The sequence below is a fragment of the Rattus norvegicus genome, chromosome 11, assembly GCF_021556685.1.
Source record: "Rattus norvegicus strain SHRSP/BbbUtx chromosome 11, alternate assembly SHRSP_T2T, whole genome shotgun sequence".
NCBI lineage: Eukaryota > Metazoa > Chordata > Mammalia > Rodentia > Muridae > Rattus > Rattus norvegicus.
The window spans coordinates 18,367,908-18,391,412 of NC_141544.1; the positions used below are offsets into that span (position 1 = coordinate 18,367,908).

The following is a 23,505-nucleotide window of genomic DNA, read 5'->3' on the forward strand; positions in this document are numbered from 1 at the left end:
TAAAGATAGTAATACACTTTGTAAAGTTCTATAATATGAAGTTATTAAATCTCATTAAAGATAAACTGAATAGTGTAAGCAGACTGTGGTCTGAGACATATGGGGATTCTTCGTCCTGACCCCACATAATAGTGATCGTTTCGTTAACGTTCCCCAGCTTTACCTTTGATCTCTTTGTCATTTTTGAACCATCTTATATCAGCCGCAGGCTTACTGCCTGACGTCTTGCAAGTCAGCTGCATCAGGTCTCCCTCCATGACTGGGGATGAAAATCCACTAATCTGAGGCTTCTCTGGAACACCTATAATTTAATACCGAAAAGGAGTGTCAGTCTCCAGGGATGACCCAAGCCTCTGTATCCTGAAATAAGCCTCTTTTTGGATGTGGCAAATATTTATACACAGCGTTCAGAAAGAGTTTCAAATTGTACACACTTCAAAGAAGTTGTTAAGTAAGAATTATACAATTTCATCTGCAAAAACAGTCTTTGTAAGCTTTAACATGCAATACAAATACATGTGATTTACCAGTGTGGCAATCTAAGACACTAAACTGCATTAAGAAGTATATTCATAAAACATATTTCCTTTTTGTGAGCATTATGATTTATCTAATCTAAAGACTTTCATTCCAGATTTTATAATTCTTAAACCTTAAAAGGAATCATTATATTCCCTGTATTTTATTCAAGAAAATTAGTTTGTGAATAAGGGATTCATGTATGCTTACAGGCATGGTGACTTTTGATCCTTTTAAAGTAGAGAATTCATCTCAATGTTTTCCATTAGAAATTCAATTGTGTTTGGAGAATCATGTTATCTACCTTCTATTTTAATCATCTCTACTTTGTCCTATTTCAAATCACCTTATGTGATGTGAAAACATAATGCACATTTAAAATAGATTTTATTGCATTGGTTTGTATACTATGTAGGCATGTGAATGAATGTGTACCAGTTCATGTGGAAGGAAGGCTGTAAAAATGCCTTGGTTAGCATGTGGAAGTCACAGGAAAACTCCTGAGCTGTTCTTTGCCTTCTACCTTGTTTGGGGCAGACTCTTTCCTGTTCTCAGCCACTGCGATGGCTGTTCTGAGCAGCTGGTCCACATGTTTCCTAAGAATTCTCCATCTACTTCGCTTCAGGAATGCTGGGTATAAAGACCCAGGGTATTTATTTAATGTATTTATTGCACTGTCACTCTCCTCAGACACAACAGAAGAGGGCATCAAATTCCATTACAGATGGTTGCAAGCTTCCACATGGTTGTCGGGAATTGAACTCAGGACCTCAGTGCTCTTAGCCACTGAGCCATCTCACTAGGCCCCCTCACCAGGCTTTTCCGTGGGTCCAAGTGTCTGAATTCAGCTCATCCAGCTTATTCATGAAGTGCTTTTACCTGCAGAGCCATACCCACAGCCTGAAAAAAATCACACATTTCCTATCCTATATTATTCAATTATTCTCTTGGAGGTTTGCTGAAATATCGTGTAGCATTATTCTGTAACAGATTGGCCTGAAAGTTGTCCTTACTTTCCTACTTTAACTTAATTTCTGAGGATTTTAAAACCTAAGACTATTAGAAAGCTCCAGCATGAAAAATAAAAAGAAAAAATGACAGGATAAACCAGAAATAAGCTTACTTTTCTTGACTAGCTAGTTGGTCTGGGTGGGCTCACCTCCAAACCCGTTAAAAGAAAAATCAATGTCGTACCGCAATTTACTGAACTGCACTGTGTAGTCATTTACTTTGTGCGTCTTGAGTTGGCTCTGCAGAACAATGCGTTAAGCTTTAGGCCATTGTTATCTTGGAACATTCCACTTTAGTGGAAGTGTCTTGTCCTTAACGGCAAACTTGTGAAGATTTTTATGAAATAGTTCCAGAGGGACTTGCAATGAAACGTATTTCACATCCCGAGCACAGAGCCAATTCGCTAGCTGGATTAACTTTAATATTCCTACCCAAAAGGATGTTATGCATTGGCTATTTTAAATGCAACGCTGTGCCTTTATCTGTCTAAAAAGGAAGGCAAGCTAGGGGCAAAAGAAAAAAAAATCAATCTTTAAATTTCTCAAACTTGTTCAGTACACAGGTACGTTTCAATGAACTGCAGCCATTTCAGCCGACTTGGGCCCCGTGGAGTCGATGAGCTCTGAGCTGTGGCTTTATTGCCTCTGAATCTCTACGCATGCATTGCTTTTTTATGTCACTTTAACCTTTTGGAAAATGGCCTGATACTTAGAGGATAAAAGCACAAGGAAGCTACAAGCTGCATGCACAAGTGACATTATGTACTTCATTTGCGGATCTAGAAAATACACATTTTTCTTCTTTTAAATAGAGACACATGGAAAAGTCGGGGCCATTTAGATACACTAGAGTACAAAAAAAGAGAGGTCACTTTTGAAAGTCACGGGTTATTAGAGGAGGCCCCCGTGGGGTGACTTAGACAATACGATAAAGAGCATCCCTTTGCACATAAGGTAGGGTCATTGTGCTCAGTATTCGATCAGTTTTTAAATGGCTTCAAATCACACTGCTTATATATGACCTTGATATAAAATTAATTGGAAGAGGAATAAATTTACTACCTAAGACACAAAATGGCATCATTCTTTCTACCATTCACCCATTCACTCTAACCTTTGTGTCTGCCTTTGTCCATTTCTAAAACAAAAGCAACTAAGTGATTCTTCGGGTTGTTTTTCTGTGAGGCAGCAATAAATTAAATTATGTCTATTGATTTGACATTCAATAAATATTTTCTGACTGAACCGTGCCGTAGCAGGGGACATTTTTCAGGGAGTGCGATTCCGTGGTGTTCGTGTCTAACACTTACCCAGGACAGTGAGATAGGCCTTGGAGGTTTTGACAGGCATTGTAAATAAGGAACAGGTGTACTGTCCTTCATCAGAGAGAGACACGTCACTGACACTGATGCTCAACTCATGCCAAGAAGCGCGAACCAGCTCGATCCGATTGTCCCTCAAAGCTGGAAAGAGGAAAATACTGAAAATGTGAGTAACACAATACACAACAAGCATACTTAAAACATAGCTTGGGACACAATACGATGGATATTTTACTTAGTGAAACACTAAATTTTTACCTCCTAAGACACAGTAAAGAATATTTCAAGTATCTATATTTAGAAGCATAGAAAAATTAGAAGTTACTTAACCACCAAAGAAATAACCATTTAATCAAGTGATCAATGTCTGTGTAATACTTTCAGGGAGGAAGAGGTCAATGGTCGATGGTAAGTGATTTCCATGTACATTCATTTTATAGAATGAATAATATTGGCAAAAGTACTATGAAAAGGAATGAAATACATCTGAGGAACTGAGATTGCCAGATATCTTACAAGTAACCAACAAATAATTTCTGTGTATTAAGAAGTCCCTGGCATAGAGACACTTATTGAACATTATTTACAGCAGAGCTGACATTTAGCTGATAAGTACCCGTGTCTAACCTGTTGCTTACATTGGCACTGATTGGGTAGTATATTGTGATAATATATCCCTAGGCTAAAATCACAATAATATAGTATTAGGTTAAACCTCTTTTCTACTACAACTACTTCTAGGGTATCTGCTAAAATCTTACAGAATATTGTGCATTTTTCACTCAGTCGGGAGGAAAAATGGTTTATTATGTACTTCATTAAGGAAAGCAATACAATCTAGAATCAAGCAAGAGTTTTCTCGCTGACAGCAGTCCCAGAAAACAAACAAATCCCCACTGTACTCTGTGACTTGTTTCCATCAGAAACGCAGAGAAACAATCAGCACAAAGCTGGAGTGCGGTCCCTCACCTTCACCACCCGGATGTCTTGCCAGGGGAATATCTGCTTCATAAAGTGACAAGTCTGAGGTAGAAATTAGAGTCCATTCATGTGTAACTGAGTAAGTCCTTTGGACCAGATAATACCACAAAGTCTGACAAAAACTGGACTCTTCCGTGAAGCATACATAAAATATAACTGCAGACCAGGATCTGATTGTTACCTTTAAAACACGCTGAATCTATCTATTGTTAGCATATTAGCATTTCTTCTAGGCTCCGCCCAACAGTTACCTAGCAACAGCCAGGTATGAGCCTGGCTTGCTATAAAAAGACTAGCCTCTGTTGTGCTCTCTGACCCTTTTCTCTCTTTCTGATTCCTCTTCTTCTCTGTGTCCTCTTTTTCTCCTTCCTGCTTTCCCTTTCTCCATGTGTTCTCACAGCCTCCTCCTCCTCCTCCTCCCCCCCCTCCTCCTCCTCCTCCTCCTTCCTCCTTCTCCTCCGTCCTCCGTCCTCCTCCTCCTTCTCTGACCCTCTCCTTCTCTTTCCCCTTCCCATGCCCTCAAATACACTTCATTTTATACTATGACTGGTACCTCAGGACGTGGGGGATGTCTCAGCTCGAGTCTGTTAAACACTGGCTCCCGCTGCACCATAACAAAACATCACCCAGAAGTGATCTTCTATTCTTAGGTACCCAGCCTTGACGTCACAAAGACTCCTGGGTAAAATTCACTAACTAGTCACTTAAGGTTACTGATTCATATATACCCTTGATAGGATTTAGAATCACCTAGGAGACAAAGCCTGGCACACGGCCATTAGGGATTAAATTATGTTAGTTGAGACAAGAAGACCCATATCTATTGTGGGTGTCACATGTCCTTGGGCGCATGTCCTGTACTCAGTAAAAGGGAGAAAAGCAGCTGAGCGCATCTCTGACTGTGTACGCTGTTGTGATGCACAATATTCCCTGGAGTTGAAAGCCAAATAAACCCTTTCTTCCTCAGGTTGCTTTTGTTGGGTATTTTTGTCAGGAACTAAGGAACCAAGGCACTGGCCATAAAAATACTAGGAAAGTCATAATTTTAGTGAAGAGAGGAACCAAGGAACCAGCACTAATCAGAATCAAATACTAAGATTTTTCTCATAAAGATTTTGAAGCAGCTATCATGACTCTAAACACAACTTAGCAAGCAGTAACTAATTACAATGGGACAAATTAAAAAAAAGTTAGTAAGAAAATGAATTTGTTAAAAAAGTCACAAAATCCAGAAAATTAAACCATCATATTTGTTTAGCAACAGATGAATGCACTAAAAAACAAATTATATGTATATATGTATATATATATACATACACACAGTCTAATTTTATGTAGATCTAAAGTAAATTAAATTACATTTGCAGGAAAATTAGAGCAATTGCAAATTATTATATTCTAGAATAAGCCTTATTCAGCTAGACAATGTTTATTTTTTTTCTCAAAGGCACAATCTAAATGTGAACTTGTAAATGTGACTACATTTGAGTGTGTGTTTGTATGTTCAGAACTTAAAAGGTAATCATGAGAGGGGAAGAGGAGAGGAAGAGATATTAAGGAAGGTAGAAACTGGAGAGGGCAGGGAAGTGCATACTAGGAAAGCAGAATGGGAAACTCACTAGACAGGAGTTAAAGGAACCAGCTGGAAGTCGGGACCATATGAAGGACAGCCCACCAGGGTACAGGGCAGGAGTGAGTGAAACATGATGATACATGTGTGCAAATGTGCTCTAAACCAACGTCCCCACAAAAAACTCCTCACAGCTATACGCAACAGGCTACAAGCCACACTGATCATCATCTGATTATGATTGGGGTGTTGCTACAGGTCCACAGGCAAATAATCTTGGGCTACCTTTAGCCCCTTGCTAGCCATAGTACTACCCAGCTCTGTGTACGTGAGCATTCTGTGACTATCAGTTAAGGCTTTTAAAATGTACACATCGAATAAACCCTCTCCGATCCCCTCTGCGGTCAGACCTGATTTTTGTTGTTATCAGCACTGATGTGATGAAACCCACTACACTTTATTCTAACCTACACACACACACACACACACACACACACACACACACACAAAACTTAAACAGAATTTGAAGTAAATCAAAACAAAACCATTGAAATTATCAACAACATAAACAGACCTTTACTAAATAAACTCAGTATACAGTACTTTAAAAGACAATAGATTTAAAATCAGAGCATTGGATACTCTGCTTGAGACAGGAGCCTGGCATGACTGTCCTCTGAGAGGCTCTACCAGCAGCTGACTGAGATGCATGCAGATACTTAGAGCCAACCACTGGACTGAGGTCAGGGATTTTTGTGGAAGAATTAGAAGAATTTAAGGAGCCGAAGGGGATGGCAGCCCACAGGAAGAACAAAAGTATCAACTAACCAGGACCCCTGTGAGCTCCCAAAGACTAAGCTGCCAACCAAAGAGCAAACGCTGGCTGAGGCCACCAGGCACAAACTGCAGCACGCTGCCTTGTCTGACCTCAGTGGGAGACAATGTGCCTAATCCTGTAGAAACCTGATGCCCCAGGGAAGGAAGATGCAAGGGTGGGAATGGAGGTGGGGGGAGTACAGGGGGTACCCTCTCAGAGGCCCAGTGGGAGGGGTGGTGAACTGAAGATCTCTGGGAGGGGATGGGGGAAGAAACATTTGAAATGTTAATAAGTAAAATAATTAATTAAAAAATAAAAAGTAAAGTCAGAACATCAAAGTACTCAGACAAAAAACAAGCAAGAGAACATAGATTGGAAGTAAAGATCAAGAAGAATGCACCTATTGGTGACCCAGTCACCAACCAACATCCAACCCAGCTGCTACTAAGCTGAGAAGAAACGAAGGTTGTAAAAATAGTGAGAAAAGGTAGCAAATCTTTCCCAAATTGGCAAAAAATATAATTGTACAGAATCAAGACACTGAAGACCGTGAAATAGGAAAAGTCTACAATCCAACTCAACATATGTTAAAATAAAACTTCTAACGTTTAAAGATATTTGGTGATAACACTAAATTGTTCCTCGCATATGCGTATAAACCTGCTGATTAAAACCATGCGCTCCGGTGAAACCGGAACTCCTCGGAAACCCTCACCGGAACCTGCATGGACACAAGCTTCCAGAGGATGATGGTTGGTTTCTTCCCATCTTGCAACTTCATGGGGAATCAACTGTATCAGCAGGCATTTCAATTTCTTCACAATGGATTTACAGTGACAATTTGAAACTATTTTGAGTTCATCTTGATGATAAATTGAATGTTTTAAATTCCACAACACCTTAGTCAGTTCCTTTACTGAATCTGCTCAGCATGTCATAGCTTTGATTATATTCGCTCTACAAATTTTACCTCCTTTGACATCTATCTAGATCTCGGTTCCAAAAAATAATATTTAATGTAAATTTTGGTATTTATCAATGAACTTGAACATTTAATTCTTGACAATATTGTCTCTGTTAAACAAATTTAAGTAACACTAAGGACGACACTCTGTGTGGAAGAGCAAAAAGAAATCTGGTTTAGGACTTCATAACTGATATGCATGAACATATATCCATAAGTAAACGAACATATACTCAAAACAAAGGCCCTCTTGCCATCTTCACAACCATCCCTTAAAGAGTCTCACTCCGTAGACCAGGCAGGGGCCAGGAACTTTTAACATTCTCCCAGCTTGCCTGGTTGGAAATGTTGATTAACACCCCCTCCCTGTGCCGCCGCTTCCCTACTCAACTCCTCTGTAAGTTTATTTGCTAAACAATTAAAGCTGACACATGAGGTTTCCGTTTCAGTAAATGTTTCAGGCAAACCCTACCTCCACAGTGTTGTCTTTTCAAGTCCATGAATTCTATGACGTTTATCTAAAGCTTCCTTTCAAACAGCATTTCAAGAGTGAGAGGATAAAGAAAGACCCACAGTAGTCCAAAGAGGGATGCCGAGCAACTGAATGGGCTTCCTGTGAGCAGGAAGCTGGTCTCACTGTCTCAGCGCCCTGAGTCGGAGTTATCTGCGCTGTAGGCATTCAGTGAGTGCCTATTGAATTGACACTGAGAGCCAAACTCTGCCTATATATGATAAGAACGCTGTGAAAAACGACCAAACTGTAAAGTCCTCTTCCGTATCTCTCCGCAGGATACCTGTGGGACCTGAGCTAAAATAAAATTTCCCTTTTCCCTTTAGACAGTGATGAACATAAAGAACATAAACATCATGCTAAGTAAAATTATTCATCAAGTTTATAGCTTCCTATAATGCCGAATAAATGATCTTTAAAAATATTACTTCCCCCCACCTCCCCAAATCCCCAGTTTCCAAGTGAACACAAACTGATAATTAACCAGACCCTATAATAATTATTTAACCTTTGTGGATAGTAAGTTCCAAATACAAGGTGATTAAGTAAATGTGCTATTATTGTTCAAAGTGAATTTACCGTTTAAAAATAATTCCTTTGAAACACAATCTAGGCGCGATTTTTTTTGTTTTGTTTTTATTTTATTTTTGATTTTGTTTGTTTTTGTTTTGTGGTTTTTTTTTTAAGAACTCAGATAGTTAGCTTAAAAATACTTAAATTATTCCCTAGGAACAATGGCACAAGAATAATGTACGTTTGTAATAAAAGAACAAAAGTGAGCCTTCGTGGAGATTAAAATGAGAGCTAATAGTTAAGTAAGGCATTCTCAGGTCACGCCTCATCAACATTTAGGTGCCTGCCACCTGCTCAGAATGTGATTAAATGGTTCAGAGCTCCACGTTCTGGAGAATTTAATCTGAGCTGCGAATAAGCACTGGCCAATGAGTGAGAGTCTATTAAATCGTACTTGACTGTGGATAAAATTATTTCCCCAATTCACCATTAGTCTAAATGGTTCATATATTACATACATGCGTATTTAGTTTACATGCTTGGTAAAATAAAATTCCTAAGATACCTAGAATTGGAGAATTTCAGGCCCCCCTCCCATGGGGTGGAGAGTTACTGGAATATTTAGCCATTTATATATTAATTGAATTTTAAACTAAATGGATTTAGCAGTGATCCTGTGGATTTATTAGTTGCCATCATTTAAGCAAGAACCTGGTAAGAAAGCTCGTGGGGCAGCACAGTGGTACAGCACCTACTTATTAGACATGAAACCTTAGGTTGGAAAACCAGCATTTGCACTCACGTTTAAAGAAATACAAATATTAAAAACTAGCAAAAAAGGAAACAGCTATCAATTTACACGCACTTTACAGTTTCCCCTCCTTTAATGTTGTGCTTATTATAAGTGACCACATACCTTTAAACATTATTTATTTTTTGAGATTATAATATATTAATTTCCCCTCGCTTATACTCCTTCTCTGCAAGTCCTCCTATTGACCCTTTTTAAATGTCTTTCAACTTCTTGGCCTCTTCTTTTCATTAATTGTTGTTGTATACATATATCATATATATTCCTGCATAAATACAGTCTGCCCAGGCTCTTTAGTGATATTTTACGTATGGTTTTAGGGCTGACCACTTGATATTGGATATCCAAATGGCGTGCTCTTCTCTGGGTAAGGCTATTTCTATCAAACAGCCTTCTTTAGTTCCGTGTGCCTTTCTTTATGTAGAACTGAGGCCCTGTGATCTTTTGCCCCACCCACTTTAGCACATCTGTTATTGGTGTCCTTGTCAAAATGCAGAGTGTTGAAGCTCATTCCCATCCTTGTCCCTGTCCCACTCCCCGTTCCCATTCCCATGGAGCACAAATCTACTGTTGCATCTGGAGCTCAGAGGTCATTGTGGAAGTGGAGGAAGAAGAAAGGATTGTAAAGGAGAGGGACCAAGGGAATTTGCTATCGATATTTGTCTCCTAGTAACATGAAAAACCACACCCATAAAGTCTCACCTAAATGACTGAATAGGAGCTGAACCAGGACACTAGTGACAGACATGCTCAAGTGGAACTGAGGGTATACTGGGAGCAGTTTAGGGGGCTTAACCACTGGGGACTGTGGTTAAGAAGCCTCCATCCTGTACAAAGAACAAGAAGTTAAGAAATGCTGAGGGAGGGAGAAATAGTCTTTCCATAAAACAGCACACTAACTGACTATGTAATACCAAGTGGTCAGTCCTGCAAACATACATCTGAGTAACATCGTAAGCAGGTTTGATTTATAATTATACATGGATATGCATATACATATATGCTTGTAACTGTAATTAATGCAAAAACAGATGCCAGAAATTTGAATGAGGCTAAGGACGGGTATATGGGGGAATTTGGAAGCAGAAAAGGGAAGGGTGGAATCATATTATGTTGTAGGAGGGGTATATGGAGGGATTTAGAGAGAAGAATGGAAAGGGGGGAATGATGTCATAGTATTATAATCTCAAAATTAAATGAGGTAAAAATAATAATGTAAAAGAAGAAGGAAAATCCACTCTATGATAGCCTTTTTTTTTTTTGGTGTTTTTATTTGTTTAGAGCTCTACAATCTTGTTTGATACATTAAAATGCTTGCATCCTTTGTAGTAGAAAGTAGAACCAGGGAGTTTCATCTAAAGCACACAGATGAAAGATCAAGCCAGTGATTCCTTGCCTGTTTTGTTCTTTTGCAGCCAGAGAACATAAAACAATCTAAATCAATCTTCTGGAAAATTGGTAAAAACAACCATTACTTCAGAACTACTATTTGGTATATGACATTTTAGGCTGTGCTGAATCCTTGCTGAAACCATAGTAAATGAAGTTTTGAGTAGAAATGTGAACCAAGCCTTAGCAATAAATCTGGGAAGTATGTAGCTATTCGATGGCAGGTTTTCAACAGTGGAATCTGAGATTTTAAACGTTTGCCTTTCTCAGGGAGAGTGTATAAAATCAGGGGCAGTACAGACTCACTCCAATACTTGTAATCGCTTATTATAAAACATTTGAAAAAGAAAAATGTTGCCAAAACCAAAATGTACTAGACACAAAGAAACGTGTTGAAAGGGCAGTGTGTTTGAAGAATGATACGAAACTCCTTCCTGATGTCTATTGTTCAGCCTCTTTTCCTTTGATAAAAGCTGCTCCCCTGCCCCGGCCTTCAGGACTAGTCGTAAGGAAACCCCTCTACTCCCACATCAGATCCATCACGCTGTAAACTCACACAGCTGCTCTAGCACGCACGTATCCTTGCAGTAATCACTATCTGCAAGATAGCGTTTAAGCTGTTTGTCATGTGTGCCTTTCAGATCCACTTCCCTTGATGGTTTTCCCCTCTTTCTTGAGAGAAATTCATCCGTATTTGTTCTCTTGTGACGAAAGTGCTTCTTTGAAAAGTCCGACATTATCTTTCAAATGTCCTCAGTTCATGCGTGTCTTTCAACTTAATTAATGTTGTCCTTTCCTGATGAATCCTGCTTTCCTGTCTACTTTGAAGCAATTTGGGTCTTCTGTTAGGTCCCCAGAGTTATGGCAATGTGAGGTCCAAGGTCAGCCTTCTCTTCCGAATTATTTGCCTTGTCTTGCTTCCACCTGTTCTTTTTTTTAAAATCACTTTCTTTCTTATATTGGATATTTTTATTTACATTTCAAACATTATCTTCTTTCCTGGCTTCCCTTCCAGAAACCCACTATCTCCCCTGCTTTTATGAGGGTGCTTACCCCACCAACTCTCACCCACCTCCCTGCCCTGACATTCCTCTACACTGGGGGCATCAGCCTTCATAGGACCAAGGGCCTCTCCTCCTATTGATGCCGAACAGGCTATCCTCTGCTACATAAGCAGATGGAGCCATGGATCATTCCATGTGTACTCTTGGGATGCTGGTTTAGTCCCTGGGAGTTCTGGGAGGTCTGGTTTGTTGATATTGTTGTTGTTCTTATGAGATTACAAACCCTTTGAGCTCCTTCCGTCCTTTTCTAACTCCTCCATTGGGGACCCCATTCTCAGTCCAATGGTTGGCTGTGAGCATCTGCCTCTGTATTTGTCAGGATCTGGCAGAGCCTCTCAGGAGACAGCTGTATCAGGCTTCTGTCAGCAAGCACTTCATGGCTTCATCAATATTGCCTGGGTTTGGTGGGTGTATGTATATGGGCTGGATCCCCAGGTGGGGCAGTCTCTGGATAGCCTTTCCTTCAGTCTCTGCTCCACACTTTGTCTCCATATTTCCTCCTGTGAGTATTTTTGTTCCCCCTTCGAAGAAGGACTGAAGCTTCCACACTTTGGTCTTCCTTTGTGAGCTTCATGTGGTCTCTGAATTGTATCTTGCATGATAAACTTTGAGCTGTGTAGCTGTGAAGAAGAAACTTCCAACTGCCCAGAACAATTAACGCAGTGCACTAAATACAGTACTCATGCTCTCTAATAAGTGACTGCATAAATAAAATGGCAGTGCTGTAGACTAAGCCACCTCAGAGTAGAAAATAGCAACAACAGCATACCCAGGAACCAGTGACAGGTTAGCAACTAACAATGCCTTAGAAACTTCGTTTGCAACAGATCCTGCTTAATAAATTCATAAAATTTAGACTTAAAGGAGGTTTGATGCTTTCATTTTTTTCTGTTTTAGATCTTTCACTATTTTTGCTCATATTATACCAATTACAATCAGTAGAAATAAAAAATAAAGGTAAGGTATATTTTCAGAATGTATCATCTTATAACCTAATTTCATTAGACTAAATGTAAATGTCTCTAAATATCTGAACTTAATTCTAACTACTTAACTGAAATATAGAAGGAAACGTTAAATGCACTATAAAATATTACTTTATTTTGACCTATGTTTAAAAATCTTCATATCATATATTCAGACATTGCAAATTTATCTTCCAAAAGAAACTCAGTAAGGTTGTTTCATAGTCTCTTTCATTACAACAGAAGGGGAAAGAATGTTGCAATGACAAATTTTAATCTCTGTCTTTCAACTCTCTAGAACAGCTATACTTAAAATTTTATGGTCATGATTCCTTTTGTCCATTTTTCATTATTAAAAATAAATTCTTCTAAGTGCAGGCAGACAGGAGCCGGATGTAGATCTCTCCTGAGAGACACAGCCAGAATACAGCAAATACAGAGGCGAATGCCAGCAGCAAACCACTGAACTGAGAACAGGACCCCCATTGATGGAATCAGAGAAAGAACTGGAAAGCTTGAAGGGGCTCGAGACCCCATATGAACAACAATGCCAAGCAACCAGAGCTTCCAGGGACTAAGCCACTACCTAAATACTATACATGGACTGACCCTGGACTCTGACCCCATAGGTAGCAATGAATATCCTAGTAAGAGCACCAGTGGAAGGGGAAGCTCTGGGTCCTGCTAAGACTGAACCCCCAGTGAACGTGATTGTTGGGGGGAGGGTGGCAATGGGGGGAGGATGGGGAAGGGAACACCCATAAAGAAGGGGGGGTTAGGGGGATGTCGGCCCGTAAACCGGGAAAGGGAGTAACACTCGAAATGTAAATAAATACTCAAGTTAATAAAAAAAATAAATTTATGATCATGTCCTTGGTAAAAAAAAATTCTTCTTTTATACAATACATTCCCATCACAGTTCCCTTCCCTCCATTCCTCCTACTCCCCCGTACCACCCACCCTCTCAAACAAATCCATTCCCCTTCCAGCTTTTAGTTCAGAAAAGAGAAGTTGTCCAAGAGACAACAACCAAACAGGGCAAAACAAGTTATAACAAGACAAGGAAAAAAGCCCTTCCATCCAGGCTGGAAAAGGGAAACACAGTAGGAGGAAAAAAAGGTTCCAAAAGCAGGAAACAGATAGAGATACAACTGTTCTCCTTGCTAGGAGTCTCAGGAAAACAGCAAGCTAACAGCCACAAGAGCAGAGGACCTAATACAGACAGAGCCACACAGGCCCTGTGTTTACTGCTTCACTCTCTCTGAGCCAATGTGAGCTCTGCTTACTTGATTAAGTGGGCCACTTTCTCCAAATGCTTTCTCTTTGGAGTGAGAAGGTGTTTTCAAAGTTATGAAAAGAGAAACCCGGACACCAACCCAGCCACAGAACTTTTTTTTTCTTCATTTTTTAATGGTTATTTTATTTATTTACATTTCAAATGTTATCTCCTTCCCAGTTTCCTCTCCACAAGCCCCTCTATTCACCACCCCTTCTATGAAGGTACTCCCCCACCTGCCCACCTCTGTAGCATTCCCCTGTCCTTGGTCATCAAGTCCTCACAGAACCAGGGGCACCCTTCCCAGTGGTGCCAGATAAGGCCATCCTCTGCTACATATCCAGCTGGAGCTATGAGTTTCTAGTGTACTCTTTGGTTAGTTGTTTAGTCCCTGGAAGCTTTGGCTAGTCTGATTGGTTGATATTGTTGTTCTTCCTATGTGGTTGAAAACAGCTTCAGCTCCTACAGTCATTGCCTTAACTTCCACATGGGGATTCCCCCCCCCAGCTCCGCCCAATGTTTGGCCGTGTACGTCTGCATCTGTATTGGTCAGGCTCCGGTAGAGCCTCTCAGGGGGACAGCTATACTGGGATCCAGTCAGTAATCACTCTTTACCTGTTAGCTTGCCTGCAAGATGTGCGAGAACAACAGTGGCAAACCAATGTTTGGTTTAACTTGTGTGCCATGCCACAAGAGGGAGCCCATCGCCTACACTGACTGAACAGCCAGGAACAAGAGACTAGATAGCACAAAGCCCTCGGTTAGAACCAAACACAACTGGAGAAAAGAATCAATGAGGGGATTCCTAACGCTGGTGCCCTGTCCTGTATTCATCACAGAGGCTTCCTCCAGCTCCAGATGGGAGTGGCCACATGCTGAATCTATGAGTCTAAATTGGAGGTCTCTACAAGGGTGTCTCCCTCAGAAAGTGGAGATCCCATAGAGAGGGAGGAGAAAAGGTTGGAAGAGTCAGAGAGGTCATGATTCCTATCTGTTCGAGAAATTTTAATGTAACTCTAAGTAACAGACTATATGATAGGTATACAAATCAAATATTTACTGATAATAATTCATAAATACATTTAAAAAACAATCCAGTAGCACACTCATACTGATGGGATGGATATATTGCTTAGTTTTACATAAAAATAAGTATTTTGGTATATTTCATGTGGCAGGAAATAGAGAATCTTTAAAATTTGTCAGGTCTGATTTATACTTTGATTTTATAATAAGTAAAAAGAATGTTCTGCATAATACATAATACTACAAGGAAATATATGTCTAGGGATTTTCTATGTTTTGTTTGAAAAAAATCTATTCTAATTCTAGTCTAAAATTCATTTTATGTCTCTTTAAATGAAACTCGAGTCAGCAACTCAATCATTGATTTTTAAAAATTCAAACATTCCAAAGGCACACTAATGTCCTACTTAGATGCCAATGAGTGATTTTGGGTCAATATTTGAAATATTTGATTTCCATAATGAAATTATCATATTTCCATATGAGCAGAAAGCCTAGCAAGTCTGGTAACCCAAAAACTTCAATGTGACATCGAGTCAGAGCCCAGTTGTCCCAGAGAGAATCCAGTAGCTCCACTCAGTCTGAGTCACGACCACTTCAGATTGTGCATGTGAGTTCAAACCCAAGGTGGCGGTGAAGTCACCCAATGCAGCCTGGGAAATAGCTAGAAATACCTGCTTCATTGTGTGTTTGATCTTAAATTAATTTTATTTGATGAAAAATGAGGCAGAGTGTTGGATGACAGGATCAATTCTGAACGAGTCGGAGGAAATAGAAGTACGTTTCTTAATATTTCAGTTTATCAGGCACAGCAATAGAGATATGCATACACGTATTGCTTGCAAATGAAAATACGTTCATGCTAAATGATCTCTTTTTCAGTATTATCTTCTCCTGGCGAAAATAAAATGAACTTCATTTCTATTAATTGTGTGGGTTGTTTGTATAGAAAACTCTGTGTCAAGAAGGAAAGAACATGTCATTTGACAGGTGACTTGAGAGTACAACAGGCAACCTTATGAAATGTTGACGTAAAATGAGAAGTATTCAGTGATCTGCAATTTCAAACAGTGAACATTTAAAATAAAAGAAAGGAGTGTCTCTTAAGAGTGGTAAATATTAATAAAAATATGTACAGCAGACCACATAGGGAAGTACAGTTTGACATCCTTAGACTTCAGGATATTTTTTAAGCCTTGAAGGTTAAATAACTCATGAGCATAAAATGTCAATTATGATTTATTACGTATGCCAGATGCCCAAGTGCTCTGACACATGCAGCAACAGTCATACTGCTGAATAAAAATCATGTTTACCTTCAGTTTTCCCTAAAGATAAATGCATCACACCTGTGTTCAACACATATCTGCTCTATTCTTAATACGAGTAGTTTTATTAGGGGAGACTAGTGATAGAAAAATCCCCAAAGTTAAGCACAAAGTTTTACACATTTTTCAGGCCATATACAAGCATGACATCTTTTTTCTGTTCTTCACAACTAATCATAAATATTTTGTTTAATATCTAAGAACAGTATTTTTCTAGATGTTTCTAATATTCTTATTTTCCTGAGAAAACATTTTTTTCTAAATTTGAAACACTTTGAATTTGATATATTTCTCTATTGGTCTAAATTTATAGAATAGGCAATGATGTGATATTTGAGGTGAACAGTTCGCTTATTCTGTCCAATACCCTACAATGCAGCAGTCTTCTCCTAGACATAAGAGATAGACATGGCACATCTACCTAGGTACCTACCCTTTGTAGTCATGACGTATAACTTTCATAAGGCATTTATATCAAAGGGACAAGAAAACTACATGCCATGCTGAAGTATAAATGCATATAAAATGGTGCTTTGGGAAGAAATCCATCCACTTTGTTTGAACAAGAAAAATCAACTAGCAGAATTTGTCATCTTCAAACTCTACATTGCCCACATTCTCTGAGAGCCTTCAGACAGTGTCTGAAAATTTGGAAGGTAAGTTACTGTAGACTTATGTCGTACAAACGAGAATCCCAAACTTGTACATCCTAGAGCTTCGGTTTTTTTTATATATTTTAGTTCTGTGCTTGTTAAGGTGAAAGCAAAATTATGAGTTGAGTGAAATTTTACTGCTCACAAAAACTTACTTGAACACTGGGAAGCTAGGAACATGTTATAGAGTTAAGATACTTTTCTCATTTTTTACCTTTTCAAAATTCAAGAAAATTATAAAGAAACACAGACTTTTCCCTGATAGATCTTATCTTTCTATCTCAGTTGTATAACAGTTTTCATTGCCTACATGAATCTGTCACTAAATGTTCAAATAATTGTGCTTTCTCTTTTCTTTCAAAACTTCTGTTGCTTCATAATTTATTTCTATCATGAGAAGGGGGAGGCAATTATTTCACAAAGAGAATACTTTCTGAACAAATAAAATGGTTACTATTATAAATATTGAATCTAAAGTATACATTTAAATTCAAAAGAAACTAGTGGATGTCAAGACAAAACTTTTGAGATTCACAATTTTCAAGATAAAAGTTTGAAGCTGGTACTTTCTAGGAAACACTTGAAATATTTTCCAAATGAGTTTGAACTTTCTTTTTTTTAAAGGTAAGTAGTACAATATTAGGGACTAAACCACTACTGAAAGACTATACATGGACTGACTCTGGACTCTGACCTCATAGGTAACAATGAATAGCCTAGTAAGGGCACCAGTGGAAGGGGAAGCCCTTGGTCCTGCCAAAGCTGGACCCCCCAGTGCAGGGGAATATGGGGGGGCAGTAAGGGGGATGTATGGGGGGATACCCATATGGGGGAGGGGAAGGGGAGGAAATGGGGGCTTATGGACAGGAAACTGGGAAGGGGAATAACATTTGAAATGTAAGTAAAGAAATATATCTAAAAGAATTAAAAGAAAAAAGTTAAGACTGAGTAGAGCTTTGATAAATCCGGACAGCACAGTGAGCTCATGAAGAAGAAGAAGAAGAAGAAGAAGAAGAAGAAGAAGAAGAAGAAGAAGAAGAAGAAGAAGAAGAAGAAGAAGAAGAGGAGGAGGAGGAGGAGGAGGAGGAGGAGGAGGAGGAGGAGGAGGAGGAGGAGGAGGAGGAGGAGGAGGAGGAAGAGGAGGAGGAGGAGGAGGAGGAGGAGGAGGAGGAGGAGGAGGAGGAGGAGGAGGAGGAGGAGGAGGAAAGGAGGAGGAGGAAAGGAGGAGAAGAAAAGAAAAGGTAAAATATTCATATTTTACTTCAGTAAACTTAATTGTTTTTCAAAAATTCTAATGTAATAAATTCTATGCTATTTCTTATAGGTCTATAGCATTCAAACTTTAATTATAAAAATTAAAGAAAATACAAATATATTCTGTGAATAAATAGAAGAGGCAGAATTCATCAAATAATGCTACCATTAAATTTTCCGATAATAAAAGCACTATTGTCTTTTATCATTTTCTCAATATGTATGTTTCATATTATATATGAAGATATATATCCATATTCACAATATTTTATTGCTAAGTAATTGTATGAGATCACAAATAACCACCTACAGCAAGAATAAATGCGATGGGACATTTAAAAGGGAACAAAAGGCACGTTTGTAATCTAGTTAGTGGATATGAGCCAAGAACACAGGAGTTTGTGGAAGTAATCGTATAAAAATCTTTTGAGTGTGAGTATAACATGGATATATTAGGTTTTTCTTCTAACTTTTCAAGATTGATGATTCTGTATTCTAATTTAGTTTCCAATATATTTAGAAGTCCACAGAGAACTTCATATATTGGTGCTCTCTTCTGTCGTTATCAGAGAGGCTTCCACAGGCAGCAGATTGGGAGTGGGTGCCGAGACCACAGCCAGATGTTATGGGGAGAGAATATAAATTAGATGTTTTCACTGGGTCCCTCCCCTCGAAGCTCAGGTATTCTATGAAAGGGGGAAAAAGATTACAGGAGTTACAAGGAATGGAGGATATCAGGAAAACATGGCCCATTGAATCAACTAAGCGGGCTCATATGAGCTACAGAGACGGAAGGGACAAGCCCTGAGTCTGCTCGGGTCTGTGCTAGGTCCTCGGCAAGACATGTATGTTACTGATGTTATATTGGTGGTGTTGTGGAATTCCGTACAGTGGGAGTAAGCATAGCAATGACTTTTATGCCTCCTTTGGGGACTCTTTTCCAACCTAGATACAAGGGTTTTGCCCTTTTCTCTTGTATTTCTGTCCTGTCTGGCTGCTGTTGCTTGCAAGCCTGCTGTTTTTTGAAGAGGAAATGGATCAGGGAGGCAGTGGGTGTGAGGGTAAAGGGAGATGGGTGCAGCTACAAGAAGTAGAGAGGAAACTCTGGTTGGGATGTATTGTATGAGGGAAGAATCTATTTTCAATAAAAAAATAAATAAAGCAAGAAAAGATGAAAATATACATCGAATTAAATGTATAACATGAAATGTAAAATACAAGCGTATATTGCATTTTATTGCTGAATATATCAATTCAGCGGTTACCTTCAATTTCTACTCTGTATTTTGGTTGAAGTGAGACATACTGAAAAGAGCGGCTCTGAAACCCAGAGGGAAAGCTCTGAACCTTCACTTCTCTTACGAATTCTCAAGAGGAAAATCCATACTGTGATGTATGTCCTGCTTCAAAGGTGCATGTTCTTGCTGACTCCATAGCTTTCACTTGAGCTTCGAGATTGGACTTGCAGGCTTTGAGCTCCACTTGCCTTTGGATATATCAGGACCCAGTTATCTATCCTACACTACTGAATAGATCCCAGGTCTCCCACTGAGTGTTTCCCCTAAGGTGATAAAGGTGACCTGAAAAGGGAATAATAGATGATACCCTTCCAATTCAGAGAAGAGTTTAGACAGATGCAAGGAATATCTCAGAAATGGTTTCTTCCTGTATTCCAAAACGTACTAAGATCATCTAGCAAATGCTTTCTAGAATTTTAGACAAAACAAAAAACAATCTTCAAATCAAGTTATTGGAGTCGAATAAAGAGCTTCTTAGAGAGCCAGGTAAACTACCAAACACATATTCAATGGAGGAGCAGCATACTTGTGTCATTAAAGGTTGTTACGTTAATGTGCTTTCACCTTGATAATAAAATTACATCATAATGAAGAAAGTGACAATGTTGATGATGACTATGATGATGATGACATCGTGCTGTTTATTGGATCACCACTTTTGTGCTAGTCACTCTATGAAAAACTAATTAACTGCTTACACTGATAGTTCTACTTTGACAGTAGCTTTTGGGGACATGTGCCAGTTACGATTTTTTTCCCTTTTGTTCTTTCTATATTGATCAAGGTGTCCTCAAGCTCTTGACTCAGTTTCTGAGACTACAGATACATTAAAATAAACTGGCTTATAGATACTAGTGTTATTTCTTTTCCCAAGATAAAATTTCAAAACAATAGACAGTTTAGGAAAAACTGAAGTCACATGACTACTACATAGCAGGACACAGAGGGATATTCAAGTAGGCTGTCTATAGAAACTTTTGTCTCTCAAAGATTTACATTCAACTGACTTCTTATTCAATGTTTAATAAGACTCATGGAACTTCTGCAGCAAATATCTGAATGTCTCTCATTACTGTAAGTACACAACTAGGCTCATAAATTAAGCAGACGGCCTACAAGGAAGGTAATGCTTCTTTGCTTCTTTGTTTCTATCTTTCTTTCTTTCTTCTTTCTTTCCTTCCTTCCTTCCTTCCCTCCCTCCCTCTTTCTTCCTTTCTTTCTTTCTTTCTTTCTTTCTTTCTTTCTTTCTTTCTTTCTTTCTTTCTTTCTTTCGACTGAGAAATTGAGCAGCCAGAGAATTCCAAGATAGAGTCGTTTGAAGAAGCAACTGGAATCCTCCCCCCCAGCCAGCCCCTGAGTGTGTATGTTGTAGTAAGAAAGGTGGCAGTCCAAAGGCATCTGAATATGACCTGAAACTGACACCTTCCACTGTGTACAGGGCGTTCAGTATTTTCAAACAAACTTTAGTCAGATATGAGATCAGGAAACCATTTGAAGCAACATGACAAGACACAGAATATGTGTGTTAAGGAAATCTGTTATAAGACACTGAGTACCCACAAATATTAGAAAATTTGAATCCTATGTGAGATATATAAGGATCCTTGTTATTAAATTGGGTATTGTATAAGAAAGTAACACTTATGTGCTATGAATTTCATAATATGACTATATAAGATTAATAAGCAAAATAGGTATTAATGCCAATTAATGTGGGTCTTTTCTTTTTAAACACTGATAATTACAGGGGATAAAATCTGGACATTCAGCATTTTTGTGACTGTCCTTGGTTCTCATTCAGGAACGGATAAGGGAATTCTGCTTGTTTATCTGCTCTTAAATGAGCTGCAGTGCCTAGAGTCCTCAAGAGCAAACCCAAACTCTCATACAGCATCAAATCTCCTCTAGGGAAAGAGATCACCATTTTCATGGCAGAAATAGGTTTTATCTATTTCCCACTTTGTACCTTTCTCCTAAATGATGTAAGGGTTAGATCATAAGAGAAGGGAAATTAACAATTACTTTCACCAGGGCTCTGCTGAAAAGTTTTAAGGGAAAGGTTTAGGGTTTAGGGTTCTCTTCCTGGTCAAGAGCATGTGATACGCCTTTGGTCTGAATAAGGACTTAATCACTCCAAGATGTCTAAGACATAAAAAGAGTTAAATTCAGATGGGTCAATCAGTTATCTGGCAAAGAGAACACATCTCAGAAAGGTAAATTCACCCAACTCAATGATAAAAGGATAGAATAGATAATTGTTCTCTTTAATGAGATAATTTACACATAGAAATATATATCCATATGTATTTGTGCATGTTTATAAATATGCATATATACCCTGACAGAGAACATATGCATACATAGAATAAGATAAACAGAAAAACAGGGAAAGAGAAAATTCATTTCACATTCTAGTTCAACAGCAATTTCCTGGGAAGGGTTGTCAAGGAATCAGTAGGGTGGTTATGTAACTCATTTCAGTGCTGAATTTTAAAGGCTGGTGGAATGTTTATACTCTCTGTCAGTGGTGGAAACAGAGGTTATAACATATCTATGTCATATAAAATTCCGACTTACCAAAAGGCCATCATATTGCAATGACCAAATACTGCATCTGAATTAACAACTTATTACTTACAAATTAAGAATTTAATGATAAAGTTAGTGTTCACAATTGGATTAAATAGAGAGTAAAGCGGGTCCTTTGAAAATATTATGTTTCACAATAAAAGCACATAATGCTAAAAGATTATAGAAAAATCTATAAGACATAGAAAAACATCTCAAATGTTTAGAATTCAGAATATTGCAAGAAGATATAAACTTTACTCTTTACTGCTATCATGAAACCAATGAAAATATAAAGTTAATATAAAAAGGAATAAACAATGAGAATGATATGAAGACAGATTCAAGATTAGTTTGGAGCTCTAAAGAGTTGAACTCCAAACTAAAAGAATTCAAAGCCATAAAAAATACTGCATTAAATGAAAGTACTGATACAAGTGGGTTGCTTGAGGCTTCTGTGAAAGAGGAAGAAAAGTCAGTAGGAACAAGGGAAACGAGTCATTGCATACCCACAAAGAGAAGTTACTGAGAATAATCACACAATGATGAATGCAATTGAAGGAAGACCAGTAGCATACTTTTAACTACTACCATTAACATCTATTTCTATTCTGAAAGTTATTAAAACTCCCAAACAAAGAACAAATTTGACTACAAGTTTGAAAAAGAAAGGTTATATTTAAGGGAGAAAATATTGTTCACACAATACTGACAGAGAAATTGTATGGTATCTGAGGCTTTGGAGTGGGGAGAATGGGATGGAAGCCGCAAAGCTATGTACTTTTCTTGAGAAAAATCTTTTAAAAATACTACAGAATAAAAATAAAAGTGATTAACTTGTCAGGTACAAGAAAATATTGGCATAGTTGCCCCATTCCAATGGAAGACATTTCAATTTTTACCAAGAATTGCAGGCAAAAATAATAATCACAGTGTTATTTATTATAGGAACAAAACTGCAAATACTTTCAATAATTGTCTAATAAACCATCTCTCGTGCCATACCAGAAAGCCTCATGATTGGAGCATGAGCTTTACTACATGGAGAAGATACAATTTGTAGGATGATGTCATTATGCAGGTGAAGGCAGGTACAGGATAGAACAAGGCCTGTCATTGGACGAGAAGGAAGGATGGGCAGGAGAAAAGTTTTAGAGGAGAGGGAGAGGAGCTGAGAAAAAGAAGTTTTAATTAATAATCCTACAACAATAACCCTACCTATATACAGAGGAATCTAAGGGGCTCAATAATACAATCTTTATAAAGATAGTCTAATAATCTAGTATGGTTTGGAATTTTAATTAAGATATTCTCCACGTTGAAGTATTTTTTTATGTGTGTTCCTTTAGCTGTTGTCATTTTTCAAGCTCAGACATCAGAAATAGTATGCCACACTCGCAGAGATTATCACCTATAAGATAAACACAATTAAGAATTTAAAATTATCTCTTTGTTATCTGAAAAACCACGAAAAATATTTTCCATTCATTTTTAATGAACCTCTCTATAAAACAAAGACCCTCCATATTCTGTAGGGTTTGATGACAACATAGAAGTCATTATGTAAAGTGCATGATATTATAGAACAGGGCTATATTTTCGTGACAAAGTAACATGAAATCAATAAGCAGTCCCTGTACTCATTTAGAGGGATTGAAAGCGGAAG

The 23,505-nt window shown here is 38.3% G+C and overlaps 1 protein-coding gene across 8 annotated transcripts in view; it reads right to left on the reverse strand.

The window, feature by feature from the left end:
- Cadm2 (cell adhesion molecule 2) overlaps positions 1 to 23,505 on the reverse strand; it is a 977,017-nt gene that overhangs the window by 154,685 nt on the left and 798,827 nt on the right. For 4 of the 8 annotated variants that reach the window (NM_001047102.2, XM_087576479.1, XM_087576478.1 and 1 more), the window contains 2 exons: positions 2,840 to 2,992; positions 164 to 301 (listed from right to left, as the gene is read on the reverse strand). In NM_001047102.2, coding sequence (NP_001040567.1) covers positions 164 to 301; positions 2,840 to 2,992 — 291 coding nt within the window. Of the gene's footprint in view, positions 1 to 163; positions 302 to 2,839; positions 2,993 to 3,820; positions 4,032 to 4,385; positions 4,513 to 23,505 lie in introns of those variants that run through there. The other 4 variants (XM_087576483.1, XM_087576480.1, XM_087576482.1 and 1 more) reach the window with 3 other exon arrangements.